Source organism: Pteropus medius, unplaced genomic scaffold (genome assembly GCF_902729225.1).
Source record: "Pteropus medius unplaced genomic scaffold, Ma_sr-lr_union100, whole genome shotgun sequence".
NCBI classification, from domain to species: Eukaryota; Metazoa; Chordata; class Mammalia; order Chiroptera; family Pteropodidae; genus Pteropus; species Pteropus medius.
This window is the reverse complement of record NW_024346667.1, coordinates 8,229,942-8,255,727: the sequence shown is the minus strand read 5'-3', so window position 1 is coordinate 8,255,727 and position 25,786 is coordinate 8,229,942. Positions and strand designations below refer to the sequence as shown.

Here is a 25,786-nt window from a genome sequence, read left to right as displayed (position 1 = left end):
ATTTAGACAATTCTTACAATACCAAGAAAAATGAGCTCATAGTCAGAAAAGTCATTAAACACAAGAAACAATCGGTCGAGGAGTCAAAATAAATAATAAGTACACATTCAGAACCTTGAAGATGGCAATCCTATAATTAAGATATACAGAATGTAAAATAAGAATGAGCTTTCATTTTTATATGTTTAGAAAAATACGTTGAAGGAACTAAAAATTGTCAAAATTGACTAAGCTGATTTGGAAAATAATGACTAAACATTCTAAAAATAAAAAAAATATGATATCTGAAATTAGAAACTCAGGATGGCTTTGGCAATTTGGGGTCTTTTGAGCTTCCATATAAATCTGATGATTTTTTGTTCTATTTCTTTAAAAAATGCCGATGGGATTTTGATGGAGATTGCATTAAATCTCTATAACGCTTTAGGTAATATGGTCATTTTAACAATGTTGATTCTTCCAATTCAAGAACACAAAATATCTTTCCATTTCTTTGAATCTTCTTCAATTTCTTTTAATAGGATCTTATAGTTTTCATCATATAGATCCTTCGCATGTTTCATTAAAGATAGTCCTAAATATTTTATTCTTTTTGTTGCAATAGCAAAGAAAGTATTTTTTTCCACTTCTTTTTCTGACACTTCATTATTAGAGTATAGGAATGCTATGGATTTTTGAACATTGATTTTGTTTCCAGAAGCTTTATTGTATTTGCTTATTGTTTCTAATAGTGTTCTTGTGGAGTCCTTAGGATTTTCTATATAGGGAATCATGTCATCTACAAATAGCGACCATTTGACTTTTTCATTTCCTATTTGGATGTCTTTTATCTCTTTCTCTTGCCTGATTGCACTCTCTAGGTCCTCTGATGTTTATGGAGGTTCCTAAAAAAAAACTGAAAATTGATCTACTACCTGATTCAGCAATCCCTCTACTGGGTATTTACCCCAAAGACTTGAAAACCCATATCCGAAAAGATATTTGCACACTGATATTCATAGTAGTATTATTCACGGTGACCAGGACATAGAAGCAACTGAAATGTCCAATGATAGATGATTGGACAATTAAGCTGTGGCACATATATACAATGGAATATTACTCAGCTGTAAGAAGAAATGAAATACTGCCATTTGTGACATGTGGATGGACCTCGAGATAATTGTGCTAAGAGAAATAAGCCAGACAGAAAAAGTTGAAAACCACATGATATCACTTATATGTGGGGTATAAACCTAAAAGCAACAAACGAACAGGACAAACAAACAGAGACTCATGGACATGGACAATAGACTAGTGGTTATCAGAGGGCAGTGGAGAAGGAGGGAGGAGGGAGGTGGATGGGGTAAAAGGGGTCAAATATGTGGTGACAGAAAGAAATCTAACTATGGGAGAGGAATGCACAATACAAATTAGACTGTTAAATTGTCTAAATAAATAAATAAATAAATAAATGTTAAAAAAAAGAAATTAGAAACTTAATTAATAGCAAAAGAAAAGACTAGACACACAAATAAAGAGAGAACCAATAATCTAAAAGATAAATTGGTGGGGGGAAAGACTCAGGATATGGCAATGAGAAACTAAGAGATGACAAATATGAAAAGAAATAAAAAAGAAAGACAAAGAATGACAATTGAATGGAAGACTCACATATGTCTAAGTAGAATTTTATAAAGAGTTTTAATTAGAGTCTATAAACAAAGAATGGAAGACAGGCAGCATTTTGCAGAGATTTTTTTTCAGAATGTTGAAAGGCATTGATTTTCATATTTTAGGAAGACCAAGAAAACCTAAGTAGAATAAATAAAAACAAAGCCACATTTATACATCTCATAATAAAACAGAACAACAACAAAAAAAGAAATCCTTAGAAGTAGACAGAACAGAGACAAATTACTTACAAAGGCAAGACAAATGAATAAACATCTGATTTTTCAACAATAACAGTGGCAGCCAGAAAATAGGGGAATGATAAATTCAAAATGCTGAGAATATATGGTTAAAAAGGAGGAAAACATACACTATAAGCAGAAGTTTTCTGCTGATTGATCCTTACTAAAGATACTTCTAAAGGATATATACAGTTCAAGAAGGAAAATTATCCTATAGGTCTATGATGCTAGATATAATGGCAGGTAAAAAAATATATGTAAGCATATATATATAAACCTAAACAAACAATGAAGTATAAAATAAAATAACTCTGTCTAATTTCTAAGGTTAAAAAAAAGAGTGGGAACTAAACTCTAGTAGTTAAGGCAATCTAAGATTTCAGTATGAGGTAGAAAGAGGGTAAAGATAGTTTGAGTTAAATGTAGAATTAAAACCTACAGTTTAACCGCTTATAAAAAGTAAAAACAAGAATATAAATGCTAAACTAATACAAAGACAACTAGTAAAATGCCAAACTAGTACTAGGAAAAATGGAACGAGAGGGGAAAATGTGTCAATCAATTTCCAAAAAAGACAATAAAGGAGAAAAAGAAATAGATGAAATAGAAAGAATAAATAAAAAGCACAAAATAAAAAGGGCAGAAATGCATCTAAATACATTTTTTAAATGTAACTCTATAACGTTCACAAAGAAGAAGTAATGGTGCCCTGGAAAAAAGAAGTAATGGAGCGATGAAAAAAATTCTTAGCCTTATTTGTTATTAGGAAAATACAAATTAAAATCAGAAAGAAATATTTCATACCCGCCAAGTTGGCAAAGGTTAAAATTGTGACATATTTAGTGTCGCCAAATATATAAGGCAATGGGGACTCTCAAAACTGCTGCTGGGAATCGAAAACTGCTGTTGGCCTGGTAAAATTGAACTTATGCCCATTGGCCAGCATATCCATTCTACTCCAGGCTGCTTGTGGCTAGAGGCAAGCAATTATTCAGGTAGTCAATGATCGGTTACTGAGCTCCCATGCCCAGGCCTTGCCCACCTGCCTAAAGGGCTGAAATGACCAATATTCTGGCATCTATATAACTTGTTCTTGGTGCAACAGGGTGCAGTTTTATAATTGCTGCTGGGAATTCTTGCCCTAGAGAAACTCTTGCACCTATACTTCAGGGGACATGTAAAAGAATTAGAATTGCTCATAATAAGATATGAGTTTTAAGAAGCCAAATCTCTCTCAGCAAATAGATAATTAAATTATAATGTAATCATTCTATGGGATGTTGTGCATCAATGAAAATGAATAAATCATGGGGGGACCACATCAACATTTATGAAGATTGATGGATCTAGAGAATACAATGTTGAGCAGAAAGAGAGAGAAAACATTATGATTCCATATACATAAAATTAAAAAGAAGTAAAAGTGAAAAAAATACTAATTAGGGATATGTGTATATGTGCTAAAATTATAAAGAAAAGCAAGGAAAGGAAAAGACAAAATAGAGTTCTATTCCTAAAGCCTTGCAAGTATTTGTTTTAGTATTATTCTTTAATATATAGATATACAGATAGATGCATAGATATAAAATATACTGTTTTGTATAATTGCATGCGAACATAGAAATTTTAAAAATAATAAAGTAGAAAAATTCCTTAGCTTACGATAACTGCCTCTCCCCTCCAGAAAGAGAAGAATGTAAAGATTTCTGTTGAACCTTTGGGTTTCCCAGGTATATCACAACTTCCTAAAAGGTTACATGGCTTCAAATCTCTCCTGTGGTTTGTGTGTGTCCTTGGAAACTCTAAAATTCAAGAACATCAAGCAATGGAACACCTGTTGGAGGTATGAGCTTTTTTATTCTGAAGTTTTAAAGTGTATAAATCTGTAAATGCATGTGGTTGATTTTTTTTAATCAGCTAGCATTAAAAGTTCAAATATAGAAAATGAGTTTCTGTTTTACAATTTGGGGACATTTTAATCTCTTGTGTTTATATTAATGTTGAAGCTGATAACTATACACAAGGTGCTTATTTGATTTTGAATATGCATTTGTATTTAGGATAACCTCCCAGGTAGTTAATTTATTACTAAACAATTCAAGTATAAACTCAACAATATTTCAAAAATTTGAATTCAGTCCTTTTTATTTGTATATTAGTTTGGGACTTATTTGGATGCAAAAAAATTGTAAATGGTCAATTTATCATCATGAAATTTATACACTGTGTGGTAGATTGGAAATTGCATCACAGAACTAAATTGTTTTGACTAATAATTAGAATCTAGTATGTGCTTTATGTACATTTTTTTCCTCTCTTAACCAAGAATCTGTAAAATAGGTATTTTAATCCCCATTTTTTCTAAAGAAGTTGAGAAATTTAATATCTTTACCTTGATTACACAAGTAGGAGGTAGTTGGGATTCAGACTTAATATACTATTTTATTCAGAAGGTGAAATTGGTAATACACACAAAAAATTTTAATCTATGATAATAGAACACAGTGAACAAGACAGTATTGCAGTTGACTTTAGATATTTAATTGGTTGTCACTCAACAATATTGTTTTCCATTTTTATTTCTTTAGAAAAAATCCAATGATTTTGTAGGAAGTCAGTAGGAACTACTCATAATGAGATTTAGAATGGCCAATCAAACGTATCAGGATAAAAGGGTGCCTCAGCCCCTACCTACAACTTGACTAGCACTCCTCGTTTGGAGGACTTTTATAAGGAATTAGATAAAATAGTGCTTCTTAAACTTTAATGTGCTTATAAATCACTAAGACCTAATTCTTAGAGACTCAGAATGTACTTGGATGGATATGTCAGCTTATTGAAATTGTCCAGATTAATCCATTTGGGTGGAAGTTTTGTTATCAAAATATCTGGCATATTTCCCAGGCCAATTTTGACTTTCACTGTAATTCTATTTCATTATCTGAGAATGTGTTTCTGATATCTTTGATTGGTTATAATCTCACTCAACTTTCACAAAAAAAAAAAAAAAAATGTGTTCCTATCCCACTACATAGCTCTAAATTTAACATAGAATATCTGTGTTTCAGGTATTTGTCAGAAAAAAAAAAATTTTTTTACCTTGTATATCTTGTCACTTTTTATTAAAAGTTTACATAAAAGGTAAAATATTATGGGGAATTATTTAAAACAGTATTCCTCAAACTTTAATATGATTATAAATTACTACCGAGCTTGTTCAAATACAGATTCCGATTCAATGGATTTGGGGTAGGTCCTGAGATTCCACATTTGTAACCAGATTCCAGATGATAATGCTTGTGATCCATACAGTGGGAAGGACCTGAAGGATATTCCCCCACTCCTCAAGATATCCCAAAACTTGTCTCTGATTTAAACTAAACCTGCAGAGAAATGAACACTAGAACCATATTGCTTCCATATCACCCCACCACAACAACCCACACGCCTCCCCAAATCCTCCAACCCATAAAAGTGCTTTCACCAAATTTTGCTTTGGTCTTATAATCAAAATGAGGGTCAATATGTACAGTTGACCCTTGAACAATACTGGTCTGATTTGTGTAGGCCCACTTACAATACAGATTTTTTTCAATACTGTAAATATATTTTATCTTCTCTATGATTTTCTTAATAAGATTTTCTTTTCTCTAGCTTAATTTATTGTAAGAATGTATATATAATACATATAACATATTAATTATGTACTAATTTACCATTTAAGTTATTGATAAAGCTTCCAGTCAATGGTAGGGTATTAGTAGTTAAGTTTTTGTGGAGTCAAAAGTTATACTTGGATTTTCGACTGCTTGAAGGTCTAACCCCCATGTCATTCAAGGGTCAGCTGTAGTTTTCTGAAAGTATCTTTTTAGTACATTATATACCACATTTATTTTACAGTACCCTCTCCATAATCATCTGCTTTGTACATTTTTCTGGTTAGCTTTAATATTATGGAAATACTCTAAATCAAATAACTAACCATTATATCATCTTTTATTAGCTGCTAAGACTGCAGATAAATCTGTGGCTTTCATACAAATTTGAATACCTAACTAAATTTTAACTATCTTTTCTACTCTCTTTTCCATAAATGCTGATTTCTTAACTTATGTAGTATTTAATGTTGTATATATTTTTATAAGCTATCACAAATTCTTCATGAAAGGATTTTAATGAATTCTTTGATAAGTAATAAAGGTATTAATTATAGCTATAATTATTTGTATGTATATAATTACTATAAATTGCTATAATCAGCTCTTACTATAATCCAGTTATACTAAACCTAGTCCATATATGATTATCTAATTTTAATTGGTTATTAGTTTGTTTTTTCTTTGTGTACTTCTATTTGAGGTAGAAGGAACAGTAAAAATCTATGAAAAAATCCAAAACCAACACTTCTTTGGAAGATATTTTAGCAATATTTAATAAAAGACAGCTAAAAAGGGGGAGAGGCATACAAACAGTTCCACTTCAAGGAATTTATCCTAAGGAAATTAAGAATATGCACAAACATTAAACTACAAATATAGTGTACCATATTGCATTAAAGCTTTGCTCAATGGCCAAAATAACCAAAAATTGAGTTATATTCATAGATGAAATATTTCTGCCTTTGATTTAATGCTAAAGAAAATGTATTAATCAATAAGAAAAAATGTTCAGAATGGATTTTGAAAAGAAAAAAATAAAGTTATAAAGCATTTGTTGTTATAATAAGTATGATTGATTTCCTCCTTATTTTTGGCTCATCTAAGTTTTTTTCAAAATACTTGCATTGCAAGCATAATTTTAAAAAAATATTTTAACACATGGTAAAAGACAAACATTGTAAGACTATGGGATTATCATAAATATATGGTAACAGGTATAGGAAGAATAGAGGAAGTAAAATACAAAGACCTAAAATAATTTGAGATTTAAAAAGTTACTCCTGTGTTTGGTTCAGGGATAAAACCAGAATCAGATTAGGAATCAATTACTGAAGACAGAATCCAGAAACTGCCTCTTGTCACTGATAGAATCTCTGTCATTTGATAACTTTCTAACACAATAACTGAATGAGAGTAGGCGTAGCCTCCTGATTACTACCAACCAGGTTTCACCATCTGTAACCTAGTCATCAATACCAGGATCCACTATGACTCAAAGTTTTGAGTATGTGCCCCTGGAATGGGTCGTTCCTTTGCGGCTAGCCAATGAAAGCTGCCTTGCCTGCAGTCTCAAAAGGGGCCTTCTAATGAGAGTGTTGGAGGAGGTCAGAAAAAAGAAAAAGCGAAATCAACAAGAGAACTAACTGGCTGACAAAATGAGAGTGGTCAGTGATTCCAGATAAGAAGAATGGAGAAAAAGTCTATTTCAGAATAAATAATTAAAGACTGTACAGCTCTTTCTGGTCAATATAGAAAAAAATTAATTATAACAATGTTTATGCAGTGTCCTTATTATGTTTTCTTCTTCCTAATAATATCATGGCTGTGCTTTCCACTGCTTTGAGAACTTGGATCTCTTTTGTGTTCGTTTTAGAGGAAATGTCAAACAGCTTCTTATTCACTTATTCAGCAATATTTTCTGAACCTCTGCTTTATGATAGAAATTATTCTAGGCACTGGGGCTGTATCAGTGATCTAAAACACCTTCAGCCTGCGGAGCCAACATTTTAGTGAGGAAGGCCAGGAATAAACCAATAAAGGGCTACATAATGTACTGTTAGGTTAGAATATATGATAAAGTGGTGCTTTTTTAGGTCTCTCACAGGAGAAAAACTCTCACAGGAGGCACCATCTATCAGAGATGCATTATCACATCTGCCTGCTTCTGCTACTGGGAATCACATAAACATGGACCTTCCATAATTCTAGGATATCTTGCACCAAAAATCAAGAACAATGAATATACAATCATGATATTTTCCTATGCAATTAACAATATGTGCACGTATGTCCTTAACTCCATATCTTCCCCATCCATCTTCATTGACGACTACTACCACCATTATTACTAATACTAGTTCTACTTGTGGCTTAGAAATCCAAAAAGCTTTGCAAACCAACAAACTGTCCTTAATACATATGGAGGCAAAATTTAATTCAACCCGAGTTGAACCAACACACAAAGGCCTATATGGTAGATCTCATTCTCCCACTTTTTAAAAATATTCTTATGCTTTACTGAACAACATTAACATGTTTTGATTACAAGTTTGATTGCAGACCCACTTATCTTCTTACCTTTCTAAATTGCAAATTTTCTGAATTCCAAAATACATCTGGCCACAAGAATTTTGAATAAAGGATTACGGGTCTGTACAACCAATATAAACTACAAGTATTACTACTGTTGTTGCTTCTACTACAAAATATTGCCTTTGAGTAGCTCTATATTTGTTATTCTGAATACTTCTAACATCTTATTAGCCTAAAGTTATATAATAAAGAGAAAACTGTACCTAATCCATCTATAGTTTAATGAATACACATGACTTTTTAAACATTATTTAATGATCATTTAAAAAAAACCAAATTACAGCAAATCTAAGTCAATACAATATTAATAGTCACAGCAATATCCAAAGCCTTGACCATAACTTTGCATACCAGCACTTCCTATGTCCACTGGCCTTTTCTAGGTCTACTTATTATTACTACTAAAGTTTTCATTCATATTCAACATCTTTGGTGATTTTATTTGATGAAAACAAGCTAATTAGTGCTGAACCTTCCCTAGTTCATAAATTTATTCCTAAGAACATTAAAAGGAAGTCAAGGGAGACATGTTCAGTAACAGATGTTTGCCTTTTCTGGCTGCCTTTTTACAGTTTGTTCTCTTTCATTACTTTTTAAGAAATTTAGTTAATGTTCCCTTTACTAGGGAACAAGCGGACCTAGCTTCCCAGGAGGTTGGGGGAGGGGGGATTCCCCAGGGCGGGCACAGCCTGTTCACTCCCTGCACCTAATATCTGCTCAAATGCTCTCTGCATTCGACTTTTCATTCTTTCATCCAGGTTTTGGTAACATTCACACTCCAGCTTATCTCAGAAAGAATGCTTAGGCTGACTGGCAACTGTAGAACTAGAACTATAGTGGGTAGTACTACTAATGCAGATGGGCCTCATGCCCCTCAAATATCTTCCTCACATGAGAACACCTCAGAATAAAGGGTCAATATGATTCAGTAAAGAAAGACAGGTAAGTAGCTTCCAAAAGGAAATCCAGCGGGGTTTTTTTTTATAATAAAAGAAATGAGAAGTATAGGTTAAGATTTTTCTCTATAAAAGTAAACTTGATCCAAAAACACAAATTTAAAAGTAACCTATTTATTTACCTAACCCTCCACTTTAGAATATGACTTTGTGTGGGTGGGACTGTGATGTGGTTAAGGGTGATACACTGGTATATCTAAGTAACATTATATCCAAATCTTGCATTCTTCAAGAATGCTTTAAAAACTTCATAAGAATGTTGAATATAAGTCTTGACCGATTTATTGTGACTATACATATAATGGAATATTTTTCAGCCTTTTTAAAAGTAAGGAAATTCTGACACATGCTACAATATGGATGAACTTGAAAACATAATGCTAAGTAAGGTAAGTCAGTCACAAAAGGACAAATCAAAATCATAGAGATAGAAAGTAGAATGTTTGTCGCCAAGGCACGTGGGGAGAGAAGAACAGGGAGTTGGTATTTAATGCGTACAGAGTTTCAGTTTGGAAAGATGAAAAAGATGGATGCTGGTGATGGTTACATAGCAATGTGAGTGCACTTAATGCAACCAAATTGCATTTAAAAATAGTTAACAGGGAAACATACAGCAAAGTCCATTTGAGGACATGGCAAGAAAGCAGCTGTCTGCAAGCCAAGGAGAACGAGGCCCCAAGAGAAACCAGCACTGCTTGCACCTTGATCTTGGACTTCCAGCCTTTGGGACTTTGAGAAATAAATTTTTGTCATTAAAGCCACTCAATATGTGGTACTTAGTTATAGCACATACTGAGTGGCTTAAACAACAGAAATTTAATGCCAAGCACACTAATACAAATGACAAACCAAAAAGAAAAATAATATAGTGATATGAAAAGAAAAAAAGACAGAAAGGATGAAACAGACACACATTCATACCCAGAACAGAACACACAACAGATATAAGAAACCCAGACATATATAAAGATACTGTGAGACACGATGTTATAAAATAACATTTTGTGGTCTTTTAAGAAATTATTGCAAAAGATGTCAGAACCACAAGAGTTTCTTCTACTACTTACATAAAGACATCTTAGGACTTGCTTTGAGAATAAATGAACTTTAAAACCCTGATTCCATTTTCAAGCCACAGATTCCCATATCCCAGTTTAGAGGAACCTCATTCACAAACTCGTCAATGTATGGTCATAAAATTGCCCTTGGACTTTTTAGTCCTCTAATTGTCACACTCCTAACAGATGTCTTCATTCTCCACTGGCCTCCATTATATTTTCTTGATAGTCTAGGCACGATTAAAAAATTGCAATCACATTTGGGGCAAAGCATTGTGATGATTATTTGGGCTATTAGTGCTCTTTAAACAAAAATTAATATGTATATTTAAAAGTAAAAGTGATCAGCAAGTTTTACATAAGATATAACAGAATGAAAGCACTGCTTAAGAATAAAAGAATGAATTTCAAAAAAGAATCATTTAAAGAATAAAGTAGGTCCACAGTAAAATCGTAAATGTTATATCAAAATTAACCCAATAATTTGCCAGAAAAATGGTACTTCAACTCTATGTCCAGTTTTAAAAATACTTACAGTACAATATTCCCGAAATGATGATCCAGAGAAACTGTGAAAGCTGGATTCATGAGCCAAACGGGCAGACTTTAATGGCACAATTCTTCTCCAATCATAGAATGTTTTGTCTGTTAGAAATATCAATGTAGGTTAAAACAATATTTATCCAGGAAAAGTACACTGATCATACTGATTAATGTTACAAAGAGGAAAGTAAATCATCTTTATAGCCCAATTATTCTGTATCAAATCTCATCTTGTCATCTAATCAGAGAGAAATGAAGAAGTGATGGCATTGCAGAGAGAGTCTTCAATTAATTGGCTTCCTCATAATATAAAGCTATGGTGTTTTTATTGCGGACAGAGTGCCCATCAGAAAACTAATAGTTTCCTTCTTTTGACCCCCTTCTCTTCAAGAACATTGACTTCTTTCTTTAAAGGAGGCTTAAAGCAAAATCATAGGAAAATCTGCTCTCCTTGTTACATATGTACTTGAAAAGAAAATTCAGAATTATTATGAAGGCACAAGTTTTGAAACTGCAAAGTACTTAAGGTAAATAGGTTGAAGAGAAAAAGGTTAGCCAGCATATACCCATATATTTCTTCTGTCTCGGGCTGTTGTTAAACAGAATTTCTGCAAAAAACTTTTTTTTAATGATGAGGAGGAGATTTAAGATTTGTTTGTTTCTCAGCAATATCATTTTTAAAAGGGAAAATTTCAGTTTAATCCTGCCATCCAAATGAATCAAACTATTTTTACATTTCCATTTTTCTTTCTAGTACTTAATATACATGTATTCTTTCCTGACATTTTCATTTTAATAGAGTTATCCATAGACTGGTTTATTTCATATAAATTTGGAGAAAACTAAAAAGTAATAAATTCTTTTATTTCATTGCTTCAACTTATTTACAGGATCATAAGTTAAGTGTCCCAGAAAGAAGCAGAGTAGTAACATAAAATAATAAAAAAATTGATGCTATCTCAGAGACATCCTCATCAAATCATACATACAACCTACCCCATTTTAATTTTATATGTATTTTTTCTATTTCAGTCAAAAAGAGTCCCTGCTCTCTATCAAACAAGGAATATCTCTAGAAGAGGTTGCATGATAAATTGTATATTTCAATCACAATTCAATAAACAAATGGAATTCTTTAATGGAAGCAAATGTCAATAATGGAACATAATAGAAAAACTGAAAATATCAATATTCAAGAAGAGAATAGCAAAAAGCCATACATGTCATACTTTAATTGTGGACTTTTTTAAACTCAGGCAGATATAAAAGAATAGCATAAGAGTACTTAGATATGTATAAGCCCTCACATTTCTTATGAAGCTTTTAAGCTAATTTGAAGCACTCCTTGACTCACTAGCACTGTCTCTATCTGGCCCACCCACTTTCCTTAATTAACTTCTACAATAAGTGCTCTCAGATATTTTAAATAATTGGCTTCTTTTTCCAAACTCTTTTTTAAATGTATGAACTCTTCCAGGACAAGGACAATATCTTACTTGGAACTGCCCTGTGCTTCTAGTTCATTTGTAACGTGATCAAGGTAGTTACATAAACACTGTTGAACAAGAATTAGCTTCAGGCAAAAGGGACTCTTCCTGATCACTGAAGAGCCCAACCCAAAATGAAACTAAATTCTATACAACTTATTTTACCAGGAGAGCCCAGAGTATTTCATGTATTTTATCTTGTTTACCCACAAAACAAGACTCATGTAGTTGAGAAGGCCATGCATTATTTTCTCCAGTATATAGGTATCAGACTGAAAAATATAGCTATAACTTTTCCACTTCAGGAAGCAGTAAAGCCTCCACTAAAATCCTCAAGGTAATCATTCACACACTGATGTTATGCTAATGACTCCTCCTGAGAAGCCAGGCATAGAAGGTGACATGCCACAAATTCTGGTTTATTCTTCAAAGTCAGTCGAAAGTTATAAGCTGATAGTTTGAAGAAGACTGAAGTCATACATCAAACTAAATCTTAACAAAACCATCATGGAGCCAACAACCTTCACAGATAATGCCACAGAGAAATGATTCTGAATTCTAGGGATGTATTGGTGTAAGAGAGAGGGAGATGGGGGTGTGGGAAGGAAACAAGAGTAGGCTGTATAATGATAGATGAAAAAATAAGAAATCTTATCAGTAATTCCAGTTTATCAGCCAGCAGTATAGAATAAAATACTCCGAGATTAAACAAATCTGGTAAAAATGCAATATCAAAATTTAGAAAGAAACCAAAATGTTTCTATCAGGTTAACAAGGAGTTATTGCTAAATAGCTGCCAACTTTGAACATAAAAAATTCTCTTAAATAACTACCCATACTGATATCTTCCTGCTTTTCATTTTCTCAATACTTATTTAGACTCTTTTTGAAGAATATTACTATACCACTAGTTTATGTTATTTGTTGTCTTCTGTATATCTTACTCCCCACTATCTAGACTTAAAAGTCTTCCACTTGTTTTGTATTCCCTGCAAAAACTGAATACAATGCTGTGCCCCAAGCATATGTCCAATGTATGCTCCTGGACTCATGTGGCACTGATTGAAAGGCCAATCAGCAAAGCTGTTAAGAGCAAAAGACCCCATACAATGCAACTGACATAAATATCTAAAGGAATGGAAAAGCTTTAAAAACTGATTTTTAAATTCCACTTTTTATTTTTTAGAACCAAATATTTTTCACCAGACCATCTTCCCCTACTTTCTAGCATTATCTTGATGTTTTATACTGGTAATAGTCTTTAAATACATTTCATGGGCATGACGTTTTATTTCCTTTTTTTTTTTTTTCAAATGAATTTAGTTAACAATGAGCCAGTTATTACACAGGTGAGAGATATTTCTAAAATCTAATAGACATACTTGTTTTAGAAACTCAAATTACACAGATGACACAGAAAACTGATAAGGTTGTATACTACTGTGATATTGCCAAGAGAATGAGGAAAGAAAGAAGAGAAAGAGGAAGAAAGGAAAAATTCCTAGCTAGTTAAAACATTCATCCTTCTGCGATCTTTGTAGTGACAAAAATTTTCTCCATATCGCAAATGGATACATTTGTTCGAGTCACCTGAATATCAGTAAAAGATGCAAAAACAATAGAAATTTAAACTTCTCAAACATTCCATTTCAGAAACAAAATGTTCATGAGAAATAGTCTATGCAACTGCCTCCAACAGAGCCGAAGAAATCCAAATGCAAGTACAATGTATCTTTATGAGGACGTGATAGAGCCCAAGACACCACTGGGTTCAGTGGTCCTCTGTCCCTAGGGCCTCTTTTATGCCAAGTTTATTCTGTTTCTCTTTTATCAATTCCCTTGTAACAATTAATTCTTTGAGTTAATTGCACATGCAGTTTTAATCTGTAGGTAATTACAAACAATTAATAGTTAGGAGACAGAATTAGCAGTTCTTGGTTTGATTATCTATATAATTAAAAGGGGTGGTAAACTAGAGTTGACAAATAGCATCTTAATCACTTGAATAATCAAATCCCAGAAGCTTGCTGGGGCAGCTGAATTCCATCTGTTATATTAGTTCAAATTTTAGAATCAATTACTGAAATGTCCATTTAAATAAACTCATATTGATAATTTAGTCGAAAATGAACAATATGTATTATAAAAATTACTTAAACTATTTACCTTCTTTCATTTGTTTATAATGACCTGTTTCCAAAAGGATCCGATAAAAAAATATTCAACAGACTATGCATTATATCCACCAGTTAATATTTATGGCTCCCAAATATTATAAAACATCTCAGAAATATAAATAACTCCTTTTGTACTCAGCCTATTTAATACTTTTATTTAAGTGTGTGCTGAGTGACAGCAAATAAGACATACATTTAATCCTTTCTCTGACTGTCTGGTGGGACCAGTTGTTTGTAGATATAGGACAAATATTAAGAAGCAAGATAAGCTTAATGTGAGTTAAAAAAAACATATAAGAACTTCATTCTGTTTAGGATATAACACAAATCAGTGGCAGCACTGCTGCATAACATCTTTCTGAATTGCTAAGTATTTGAACAAGTTTGGCAGATGCTTCCAAACTAATAGTGAATAAAAAGCATTCTTAAAAAGTCATAATTTCTGGCTCAATACAGCTTGTTACCTTCAACTGTAAGGCAGCCCCATTGACAGCCCCAGTAAAATACTCTGACTATAAAGGAAAAGATGAAAATCTCAAGGTCACAAAAGATTAAGTCTAATCATTCACCAATTTGCAGATGCGAAAAAAAATGTATTTTTATTAGGATGGTGAAAGTGAATTGAGGAAAGCAATCAATGGCCTTTACATAATAATAAAACCCCCAGCCCACCTGAAAGATGTTAGAAAGAGACTTAATACCTCCCCAGGAAAATGTAAGTAAAAAAGAACAAAAAACATTTCTCCGTAGTATGGGTGCTATTTTTAAAAAGCCACTTCCTTCTCCAAACCATCATCTGTCACAGTCTACTTGAACACTACGACCCCAGGAAAACATCTAAGAAAGGAAGTAATCTTGATTGTAGCGCTGAGATTTGATATGGTCCTATTATTGTAAGCAAAGGGCTCTGAGCAGAGGGTAGGACTGGCAGGTCCAGACAACAATGCATAATGGGGGTTGTAATTTTTATGTTCTGAATAGCTAAAAATAATAAAGAATGAAGGAGTAGAATTAGAAAGGCCCTACTTCAACAGAGCCAAAGCCTTCCACATGGTTATTTGTAGGTTACTGGAGATTAAGCGGAAAAGTGGGCATTGACACCAGCTCATCAACTACAGAACTAAAAAAAAGTAACAGACGTACCCAAGTAAACAGAGCAGAGTTGAGAAAAATCCACGTTCTATTTGTAATTACTCACTTTGCATACACTGATTTCTCCCAGAGTAGACACACTAGGGCCTACTTTAGTCATGGCTATGCTGGTGAAAATTTTTGAGGACCTGGATTGCACAATAACCCTATGAGGTGGATGCTGAGCTCATCCCCAGTTGAACAGAGGAGAAAACAAATTAAATCACATGCCTAAAATTAGACAGCTAGTAAGTGGTTGTGCAAGCCCATGTAATGCTGAATTTCAAGGCCATATAACTGTGACACAAAAAGAAATGCTCCTGTGATAGACTGAAGAAACAATGGCCCCCAAGATACTCATGTGCCAAACACTGGAACCTGTAAATATTGATATGTTACAATAGGAGCTTTGCAGATGTGATTAGATTAAGACTTCTGAGAGGAGAAGATTATTCTGGATTATCCTGGTGGACCCTCTCAAGTGTCCCTCGAGAGAGGGAAACAGGGAGATTTGACTACAGGAGAAAAGAAAAAAATGTGATGACAGAAGCAAGAGATTGGAGTGATTTGAGGAAGAGGTCATGAGCCAAGGAATGCAAGCAGCCTTCCTTCGGAAGCTAGAAAAAAACAAGAAAATAGATCCTTCCCTAGAGTCTGAAGAAGGAATCAGTCCTGTGGACATCTTGACTTAGTCCAGTGAAATTGATTTTGGATTTCTGGCCTCTAGAACTATAAGAGAATAAATCTACATTGTTTTAAGCTCCTAGGTTTGCAGTAAATTGTTAGAGCAGCCATGGGAAAGTAATACCGTCTTCAATTCTGAAAATCTAGTAAAAGACTATAAGTCTTAAGTATTCTACTAGACCCAGAAAAAAATTTCAGGAAACTATTGGCATTCTCACTTTGTTATAACAAGTTAACTCTTTAAAGTAGAGACCAAAAGCAATAAGGAGGAAATAAACTAAGACTTTAAAAAATAATAATATTTGTAAGGGCAATAAAAATTAAAATAAGTTTTTAAAAAGGCAAGAAATATAAGGAAACAAAAAACAATGGCAGAATTAAAATGTACTTCAGCACTAGTAGGGATGTTAGAGACAGTACGGAATATCAAATGACTGGACTTGGCAAGCAGTCCTAGAATGCAGAATAAAGTATCCAAAGATGAAAATTATGAGAGAGAAGATTATAGATTAAAGAAGAGAAAAATAAATACCCATCAAATGAATCATACACATTAATGAAGATGAAACCAGAACAATTAGAAATAAAGAAAATGTACAATATTGAAAAATAATTTTCTGAGCTTAAAAAAAGATATGTATTCTCAGTATTGGGGCTCATTGTATTTTAGGAAAAATTCATTAATAGAGATTTGTATGCAAGTACATTCTGCAAAATTGCAGGAATAATAAAATTTAAATTATATGACTATGGAAAATTCATACATATTTAGAAAGAAAAAAATCTCAAAGGTGTAAAACTCAAATTTCTTCTAAGAAACAACAGGAAAAAAAAAAAATAGACGATAGAATGCCACCAACAGAATTTCCAGGGAAAAGAAAAGTTGCGAAACAGAAATTTTTTAACCAAATTGTCTTCAATGTATAAAGGCCAGACCAAAAAATCATTCTCAAATATACCAGTGCCCTGAAGATCTCAGAGAAATCATGAGTTTTTATTTAACAAACACTTATCTGAAGACCAAGACATGAATCAAAATTAAGTATAAACGAATTTAGAAATCATGATATGAGTACTAACATTCCTCCAGGAACCAGTGTACTCACTTCTAGTAGGACCACGTGAAGTCACATGGGTCCTGTAGCTGGGACTTAAAGCTTGGTCCTGCTAGACTCTATATCATAATTTCTTTTCTGCTTATTTTACTTTCCCAGGGACCGAACTAGTTGTTTCCTAGGGTATAAGCGAACTCACTCATAGTTCAGATGGAATGGAATCTTGTCCTATGATTATCAAAAACAATAATCAATAATCAATGTTTTTTCTCTCATGCGCTTACAATGGCTAAATGTTTGGAACATGTATCCAGAGACCCAGTAAACAAGAAAAAAATAATGGAGAACAACATAGCACCTATTTCATTTTCACGGAACCTAAATAATGACTTTTCTCCTTTTCAAAAATTCAAATTGAATCACCAGAATCATGAATTAGCCCCTCACAAAGTTTCTCTTTATGTCCTAGAACAACCTCTGAGTGTTTCTATGGAATTCTGTTGTTTAATATAATTTAATATAATGGCCTAGTGCCTTGGGTTTTACAGACTTTTTCTTTGACACAAGACCTTTTCAACAAAATAGTATTTGTCATCAGTTTGGTACTAGACATTTATAATTACTGTGTAATTATAAACAGATACATAAATCTTTGAATATAATTATGTAGCATAAAAGGTAAGGTTCGCTCTATGATGGCATCTTAGAATTAATACTATGACTAGGGCTGAAAAGAGAAGACTGATTTAATGTGGTGTGATTATTCTGAGGATAAATGTCTGGTTACAGGGAATATTTTGTACTAACAAATGCTTATACACATGGCTTTGTGTGTGAGTGAATGTGTGCTTGTGTGTGAAAGAGGTTGAAGGAGACACGCTCACACACACACAACTTGAATTGCTTTAAGTCATTAGTGTTTCAGTCTTCATTCTGGTAAACTCCCCATGCTGATTGTTTTGAACTGAACCACAGGTACAGTTTCCTTTTTGCCAAATGTCAAAACAGGTACACATTTTTAAATGTAATGCTTCTTAAATAGTAAAGTGTATGAAATTAGAAGTGCCCACATATAAAAATACTTGAGATCAAGATTATCTTTAGTGACTATCATCTGCATATCTCTGTAAGTTCAATTGTGTTTCTTAACAATCCCTGTCATATTACCAACAGAGGCAATAAAAGCTTCAGTAAAATTTCCATGACTAAAAAAATAAATAATTAATTAATTGATTAAATTAATACAATTTAATATAATTTAATTCTAAATTTAAATAATAATAATAATAATTTTTCCAGGTTTGTTGTGTACTGATGTTTGGACTATATGGATCTTACTTATTTCAGTCAAGGTTTTGATGTCCACACTCATGCACGCTTAGTGAATGAAAATATGAAAAAGATTTCTGGGAATACAATTTGTCAGTAAGAGAAGTCTTTTAAGTATTCATATTTTTATATAATATCAACTTCTAGGAATCTTTCATAAGGAAATAATCTGAAATATGCCAAAAGATTCTTTAACAAAGATATTTATTATAACACTATTTCTAATTGTGCAGAAAAGAGTTGACATAGCAAACTTGAGACTGCTATTCTTAGGAAGACAGCCTTGCAAAGTTGACCATTGGCTGGTATCTTGGAACTTGGCAGGTAAATAGTTCCCTACATCAATGGGAAACTTTCTCTAAAAGATAAGGGCATCTTACTATGCCCAGACTGTGCCAATAACATGGTTCATGCAGAATACTTGCTCTCCTAGAAATCGGAAATATTGGTACATGCTAAGGAAAGATTACTTTGGTGACCATGCCCCAATCAAAGCCTTGGGTTTTGAGTTCCTAATGAGTTCCCCCAATATACAACATTTTACACATGCCATGATTCATTACTAGAGGAATAACATGCATCCATGTGATGCCATGGATGAGGACTTTTGGAAGCTTGCTCCAGGTTTGTTCTGGACTTCACTCCCTGTGCCTTTTCCCTTTGCTGATTCTGTTTTGTATCCTTTCACTATAATAAACCTTAGCTGTAAATAAGACTGGATACTGAGTCCCATGGGTCCTCCTAGCAAATCACTGAAACTAGGCATGGTCTTTCTCTATGGGACCCACACACAATAACAACATTGGAAATAACATAAATGTCCAGTGATGGGGTATTGGTTAAGCAAATTATAGTACATACATACATTGAATTATTTTATAAAGACAAAAATTTTGTTTATGAAGTTCTTTACATAGCTATAATAAAGATAATTATAAATATTATATTCCTTATACTTTTTAATTATGAACAAAAATACATAAACAAAAGGACCAAATAAAAATTTGTCAAAATACTGAAAGTGATAGCTTCTGGTTTTGATCAAATTTCTGTCTGTATTCTATTTTTTTCTTTTGCTCCAAATGGGCTGAGTATGTGGTTCACAAACTCTAAGTACCAGACACACCTACGGCCGCCTTGAGAGGAAGATATCCTGATCGTTTTTTCCTCATACCACTTGCCATAGGACCTAACCCATGGTTTATTTGTGAAACCCATCTTGGTGCCTGAGCTTTAGAGGACTAAATTGGGAAGCAGTCCATGAAGCTGAAGCAAACACATTTGAGTTGGACATGAGTGGGTAAGTGAACTAAACTTGTTTGACCCAAACTCAGCCCATTTTGGTCTCTACACCACATGAAAATAATCTGACACAATCAAACCTTATATTTTAATAGTTTAAATGTTAATGATTGAAGAAAAGCGGGCTGTAGCGGAGAGGTTCAGCAACTTCTTCACTTTTCTCCGCAACAGGCTGATAATCCCAGTGCTGGGAAATCTGGATCCTAGAATGACTGCTGGGCTGAGGGGCTGGCTTTCCACAATGCCTTCACATACATGCTTGGTCCCTAAAGGAAATATGCACATGCCACTCTCTTTCAGTTATAAGAAGCCAAACATGAACATTTGACTTTCCAGAAGTTCTATAATGAAGATATATTTGCTTTGTAATATAAAAGGATGACTATGCTTTAGAAAACAAATCCTATCTACAAAATATTTCATCACAATTCTTTGGTGTTTTATTCACAGGTTATGCATGAACCAGAATTATTGTGCAAATTCTGGAATCAGCTGGCCTTTTTAGAAAACAAAAACAAGACTCTAATTCCCTAAGAAAGATTGTTAATTTTTAGTTATTTCCATCTGTCTTTGATGATTGGCTTGTCAGAAGATTGAAGTTCATTAATGTATCATTATCTTTAGTAAAAGCTCATTAAAGCAATACATTCATGGGAGGAAATAAGATTCTAGTGATAAAAACAAAAGGATAATTACAGAACAGATTTCAGCCCTGCTTATGTCTGTGTATTTATTCCAAATGTTTCATTCCACTCTTTTCTACTCCCCTAGTCATAGCTGGGAGAGAGCTAGCTTGTCACCTTGCAAGGTATAGACTATAGATAATAGGTGAGAACTTAATAAAATTACAGGCAGAATATGATAGAGAATTAAATTTTAAAAATAATGTAAGTTTAAAGAGATTCACAGAGACCTATAAAGCTATGGAAAATATCACAAACAAGATCAGTAAAATAAGCTAAAGACAAGAACTTCCCATTATTATGATCAACATCTTTTCAATCATCCTCAGAAAGGAAGCAAATATAAAATGTAAATTAATGCTTCTACTTGTGAAAAACATAAGTAAAAGTCTGAGTGGATGATGAAAATTCTGAATATCAATGTGCTAAATGTTATCTATTAAGCTCAGTAGCCATGTGGACCCTTTGCCATTATTACTAATAAATGAGAATTGACTGTACTAATAAAATAATTCACAGATGCTCTGTCTTCTTACTCCTACACATCGACAGATCAAATTCAACAAAACTGGTTCTTTCTAGAGACATAATATGTATTATTTTAGCAGCAACTTTAAGAATAATTAAGAACAAAATTAGGTTCATTTCTTAATTTATCTTGCTGGTTTTACTAACTACTATGTCTATATATGAGTCTCTTCTTTAGTTAAAATGCTCTACTTACCTTAACCTAAAAGAGTCCATCTTCACTCATTTGCCTATACCATGGTCTCTACCTTCGGTGGTTAATTTAATTTTATGTGTCAACTTCTCTAGGGCGCAGTGCCCAGATATTTGGTCAACATATCTGGATGTTGCTGTGCTGATATTTTTAGATGAGATTAATATTTGCATCTGCTTTGAGTAAAGCGGATCGCCCTCCATAATATGGGTGGGCCTCATCCAATCAGTTGAAGGCCTTAAAAATAAAAAAAAAGACTGACATTCCCAGAAAAAGAAATAATTATGCCAGCAAACTACCTTCAATTTAAGCTGCAACATCAACTTTTCCCTAGTCACCAGCCTTCCAGCCCACACTACAAATTTGAACTTGCTAGCCTCTATAATTGCATGAGTTATGCCTTAAAATAAATCTCTCCATACATTATGGGGTGAGGAAGGAAAGGGAGAGAGAGGAGGAGGGAGTGAGAGAGAAAGAGAGATTTTAAGGAATCATATATGGAGAGAGACAGAGAAGAAAAAATCTATCTAGATCTCTACATAAATATATAAATTGATAAATATATACATATAGGTAAATCTATATCTATCTATATCTACAGATAGATATGTATCTAAATTTATCTATAATGAGAAAGACAGAAAGAGAGAGAGAGAGAGATATCTTATCGATTCTGTTTCTCTGGAGAAACTTGACTACCGCACCTTCAAAACACATCCTAACCAGTCTCCACCTTCCCAAAGTGCACCAGCCTTTCAAGACCAAGCTGTAACTTCATCATCTTTTCCTCTTCATTCATAAAAGCATATTGGAATTAAAAAGAATGTGATTGGCATGAATACAAAAATAACTGTGAATCTACTCTAATATTTATTAAGTTAAATAATTTTCGAAGTTTTGTATTTTCGGTTTTAAAAAAATATGCCTTGCAATCACCTCACTGATATGATATGCCAACCTGAGAACTACTCGTCTCCATCACTGGGACAGAACATAACTCATGCTTGTGTTGTGGGTTATCTTTTGTGTGTTTTAACTCAACTACAAGACTATAACTTATTTATAAGACATGGCTGATGTCTAAAATTTGTTTGTATTCATATACACCTAGCATAAGCATTTTTTATGCTCAGTTTTCAAAATATTAAAAAATAAAACTTTAATTAGCATCTCCTTGCCTTCATAATTCAAATAACATTGCCACTTCCATTATGGACACTTACTACAAATGTCTTTATCCCTATAAAAGATGGAACTAAAAGTAATATAACAACTCTATTTTCATTTGAATGAAGACTCTATCAAAATATAATGAAAAATGAAGAATTTGAACAATTACTGGATATTAATTAATACTAGTAATTATTAATTTTTAGATGAGATAGTGATATTTTGGCTGTGCTTTAAAAAGAGATTCCTTAGATTTTATAACAAAATGGAAAAAATATTTATGAATGGATATCAAGGAATTTGTTTCAAATAATCTAAACTGAGAAGAGAACTGAATACTGGCCATGAGTTTATAATTGTTGAAACTGGGTGACGGGTACATGTGTATTATTTATTTTTGTATGTATTTATATTTTCCATAATAAAATGGTTTTTATCTATTTATTCCAAAATGCATAAACTTTCCCAATGCCAAGAAAAGTTTGAATTAAATAGCTAATCATTAGGAAAACAGAACAGGCCACAGAGCAAAACATGAATAACAATACTTTTCTATCTGGCAAGTTCTGTTTTGAAAAAGGAGGAATAGAGCTGGACATAAAGTGAAGGAAGCTCGGCTAAGTAAAATCCCCATCAAGTCCTTGCACTGTAGCTCTGCTGAAAATATTGTAAAATCCTAGGTCAGAACTTTCCTCTGTTAGAGCAGAGCATCAGATATTGTTTGTTATCTTCTCCGACTAGAATAGAAGCACGATGAAGTCAACTACTTCTGTTATGTTTACCAGTGTCTCTCTAGCAACGAGCAGAGTACACATAGTAGGTGCTCAAAAAATATTTGTCAGTGATTCCTGTATACAAAATATGCTGTCATCTGAACTACCAACAGAAAAACAGAAAAGAATTATAACTGAAAATAATAAAACTACTGTAATTTTGTTTATTTACTTATTATTTTCTTCTACATCAATTTAATTCTAATGTAAATTGTTTTTAAAAGACCTGTAGTATGAGAATCATAAACAGAATCCTATCTATTTTTAATTATGTACTATTTCAAAAACATTGAAAATTTTAAAAATATATAAATGCCATTATAAAAATTCATGTTCTACAGATTAATTTTAGAAAAATACTTTCATTCAGATACAATTAGATAAAAATTAGGGTAATTAAAATCATGAAAAACATAAGAATTCTTTTTAAAAGTCTGTTTTCTCTTTTTATAAATGAGAAATAAATAGTCTCATTTTTTAAAACACAATCAGAGAAAATGCATCAGTCATTTAAAGATTTCTCCATTTTTAACAAAATTTTGCCCAACAGAATAATTTTAGCCCAAAATTAGAAACCCAGAAAAAGAAAACTTTCCATTCAATTATCTTTATTCTATGCTTTAGACTTCTATTCCTTAAGTCAGATAAGCTTGCAAAATATTCTACAATATATGTTTAATTTACTACGGTCATGAATTATTAATTCCAACTTTTAAAACTTATGCCAGAGAAACTACCTTGGGTATAAAAAAGAGATTGCAAGTCTAGTTGGAATAGTCTTTTTAAAAAGGCAAATTTAAGAATAAGATCTTATTTTTTATGTTCTAAAAATTAGTGCAAAAGTCACTGTAAGTAAATTAACCAACATTAAAACTTGGACTATCTATGGACAAAGATAAATTTCAATGTGTATATTCAAGAAGAAATATTCCAAGCAGTGAGCACAGAGAAAAAAAATCACCCTCATAAAATGCTCTCACAGAGATTTGCTTTATAGGACTTATGGTATTAGTAATTACTATGATATTTAATAAATGGCACTTTGAAGAACTGCTTAAGCCCCAGTGAGTCTTCAAGTCAAACCACCTTGGCATTTATTTGTTTATAAGCAATAGAATTATAGCATATTTTGCCAGCATAGTTTTGCTACCTCATGTTTAAAAGATCCATATGTATGAAATGCCTGAAAGAAACATTCCTTATATACACTGTATTTCTCAGTGGACATAGCTTAGCACAAACTGATAAAAATGAAGGGTCATAAAATAGGAAATCGATTTTCATACCCATTGGTGTGTAATTGAATAGATTCTTTGAATAGTTGCTAAAAATTAATTCCGACTTAAAAGCAATGAAATATTTTACCTTTTGCAAAGCAGTCAGGAGTGACAAAAGTATTCTTTTCTCCCTTCTGCAAAGAAGGAAAATGCTGTGATCTCAACAGTTATTGCTTTCATCTATCTAAACTATAAACCCATCTCAGGCACTGCACAGGAAAATTTGGACCTCCTTCAAAGCTCAATCATCCAAATACATCAGAGATTCTCATTGGTTTTAAGTATATTTTAGAACACTAGAATATTGTTCCAGTATATTAAATTTGAAGAATGACTGACTTTGGTTTCCCTGTGAGTTAGGACACAGTAATAAATAGTTCTCCTTGATTTAGGATAGATTCAAAAATATATTCAGGGCACACAAACATGTCTACTGGTCCATAAAATTTGTATCACAGTTTGCTATCTGTATTCTTAATTAGGAATAATTAATGTGGTGGTTACCTAACAGAATTCACAAACAACATAGTACCTGCCCTTGAAGAGTTTATATTCAAGAGATTGGCATTCACTAAGAGTAACTACAAATAAGTGCTTGCCTTTTTATTTTCTTTTTTTTTTTCTCTTTTTTTAACTTTTGTTTTTTTAATCAAAGGTGTTATTTACCACAGCATTACTCGATCAGGCAAGCTACGATTACTAAAACATAGAGATAATAACATAGCATGGTTTTCTTCAGAGCCAAAGCAATTACACCTAGTATTTTAGTTCAATATATGGTTTCAGTTTTATTATCTACAAGCCCAACAGGTATTTATTTCATATTTACTAGGGACAGCTAAATACTGAGTGCTTACTATGTGCCAGGTATGTGCTTAGTGTTTCAAATACTAGATGAACAAGACATAGTCCCAGCCTTTGAGAAATGCATAGTCTAATAGGGAAAAGTAAATAAACACAATTCACTACTACTTTGTGGTAAGTGTTTAACAGATGCATGTCGTGAAAGCTCACTCAGAGATGAAGCAACTCTACCAGAGGAAGTTCAGGGATAGCTTCTCAGGTGATGAGCACTTGAACTGGATACTGAAGGATGATAGGTCTAGCAATGGGTGGAAGAGTTTCTGTTCCTCAGAGGCAGGCAGTAACAACAAAAGTGAGGAGTTAGGGCTCCAAGTTCCACATTCTCAGGGCACTCAAAGCCTCTTTGGAGATCCCTGAGACTTAAGTATGGAGCATTGTTTAGCCAGACGGAAGGGTGTAAGTGGGAGAACCCAGCCCAAATCTAGAAGTT

At 32.9% G+C, this 25,786-nt stretch overlaps 1 protein-coding gene across 1 annotated transcript in view; it reads right to left on the bottom strand.

The window, feature by feature from the left end:
• Positions 1-19,964: 19,964 nt before the first annotated feature.
• LOC120613179 (IQ domain-containing protein M-like) overlaps positions 19,965-25,786 on the bottom strand; it is a 144,442-nt gene continuing 138,620 nt past the window's right edge. The window contains exon 6 of the mRNA XM_039875771.1: positions 19,965-20,134. Coding sequence (XP_039731705.1) covers positions 19,965-20,134 — 170 coding nt within the window. The remainder of the gene's footprint in view (positions 20,135-25,786) is intronic.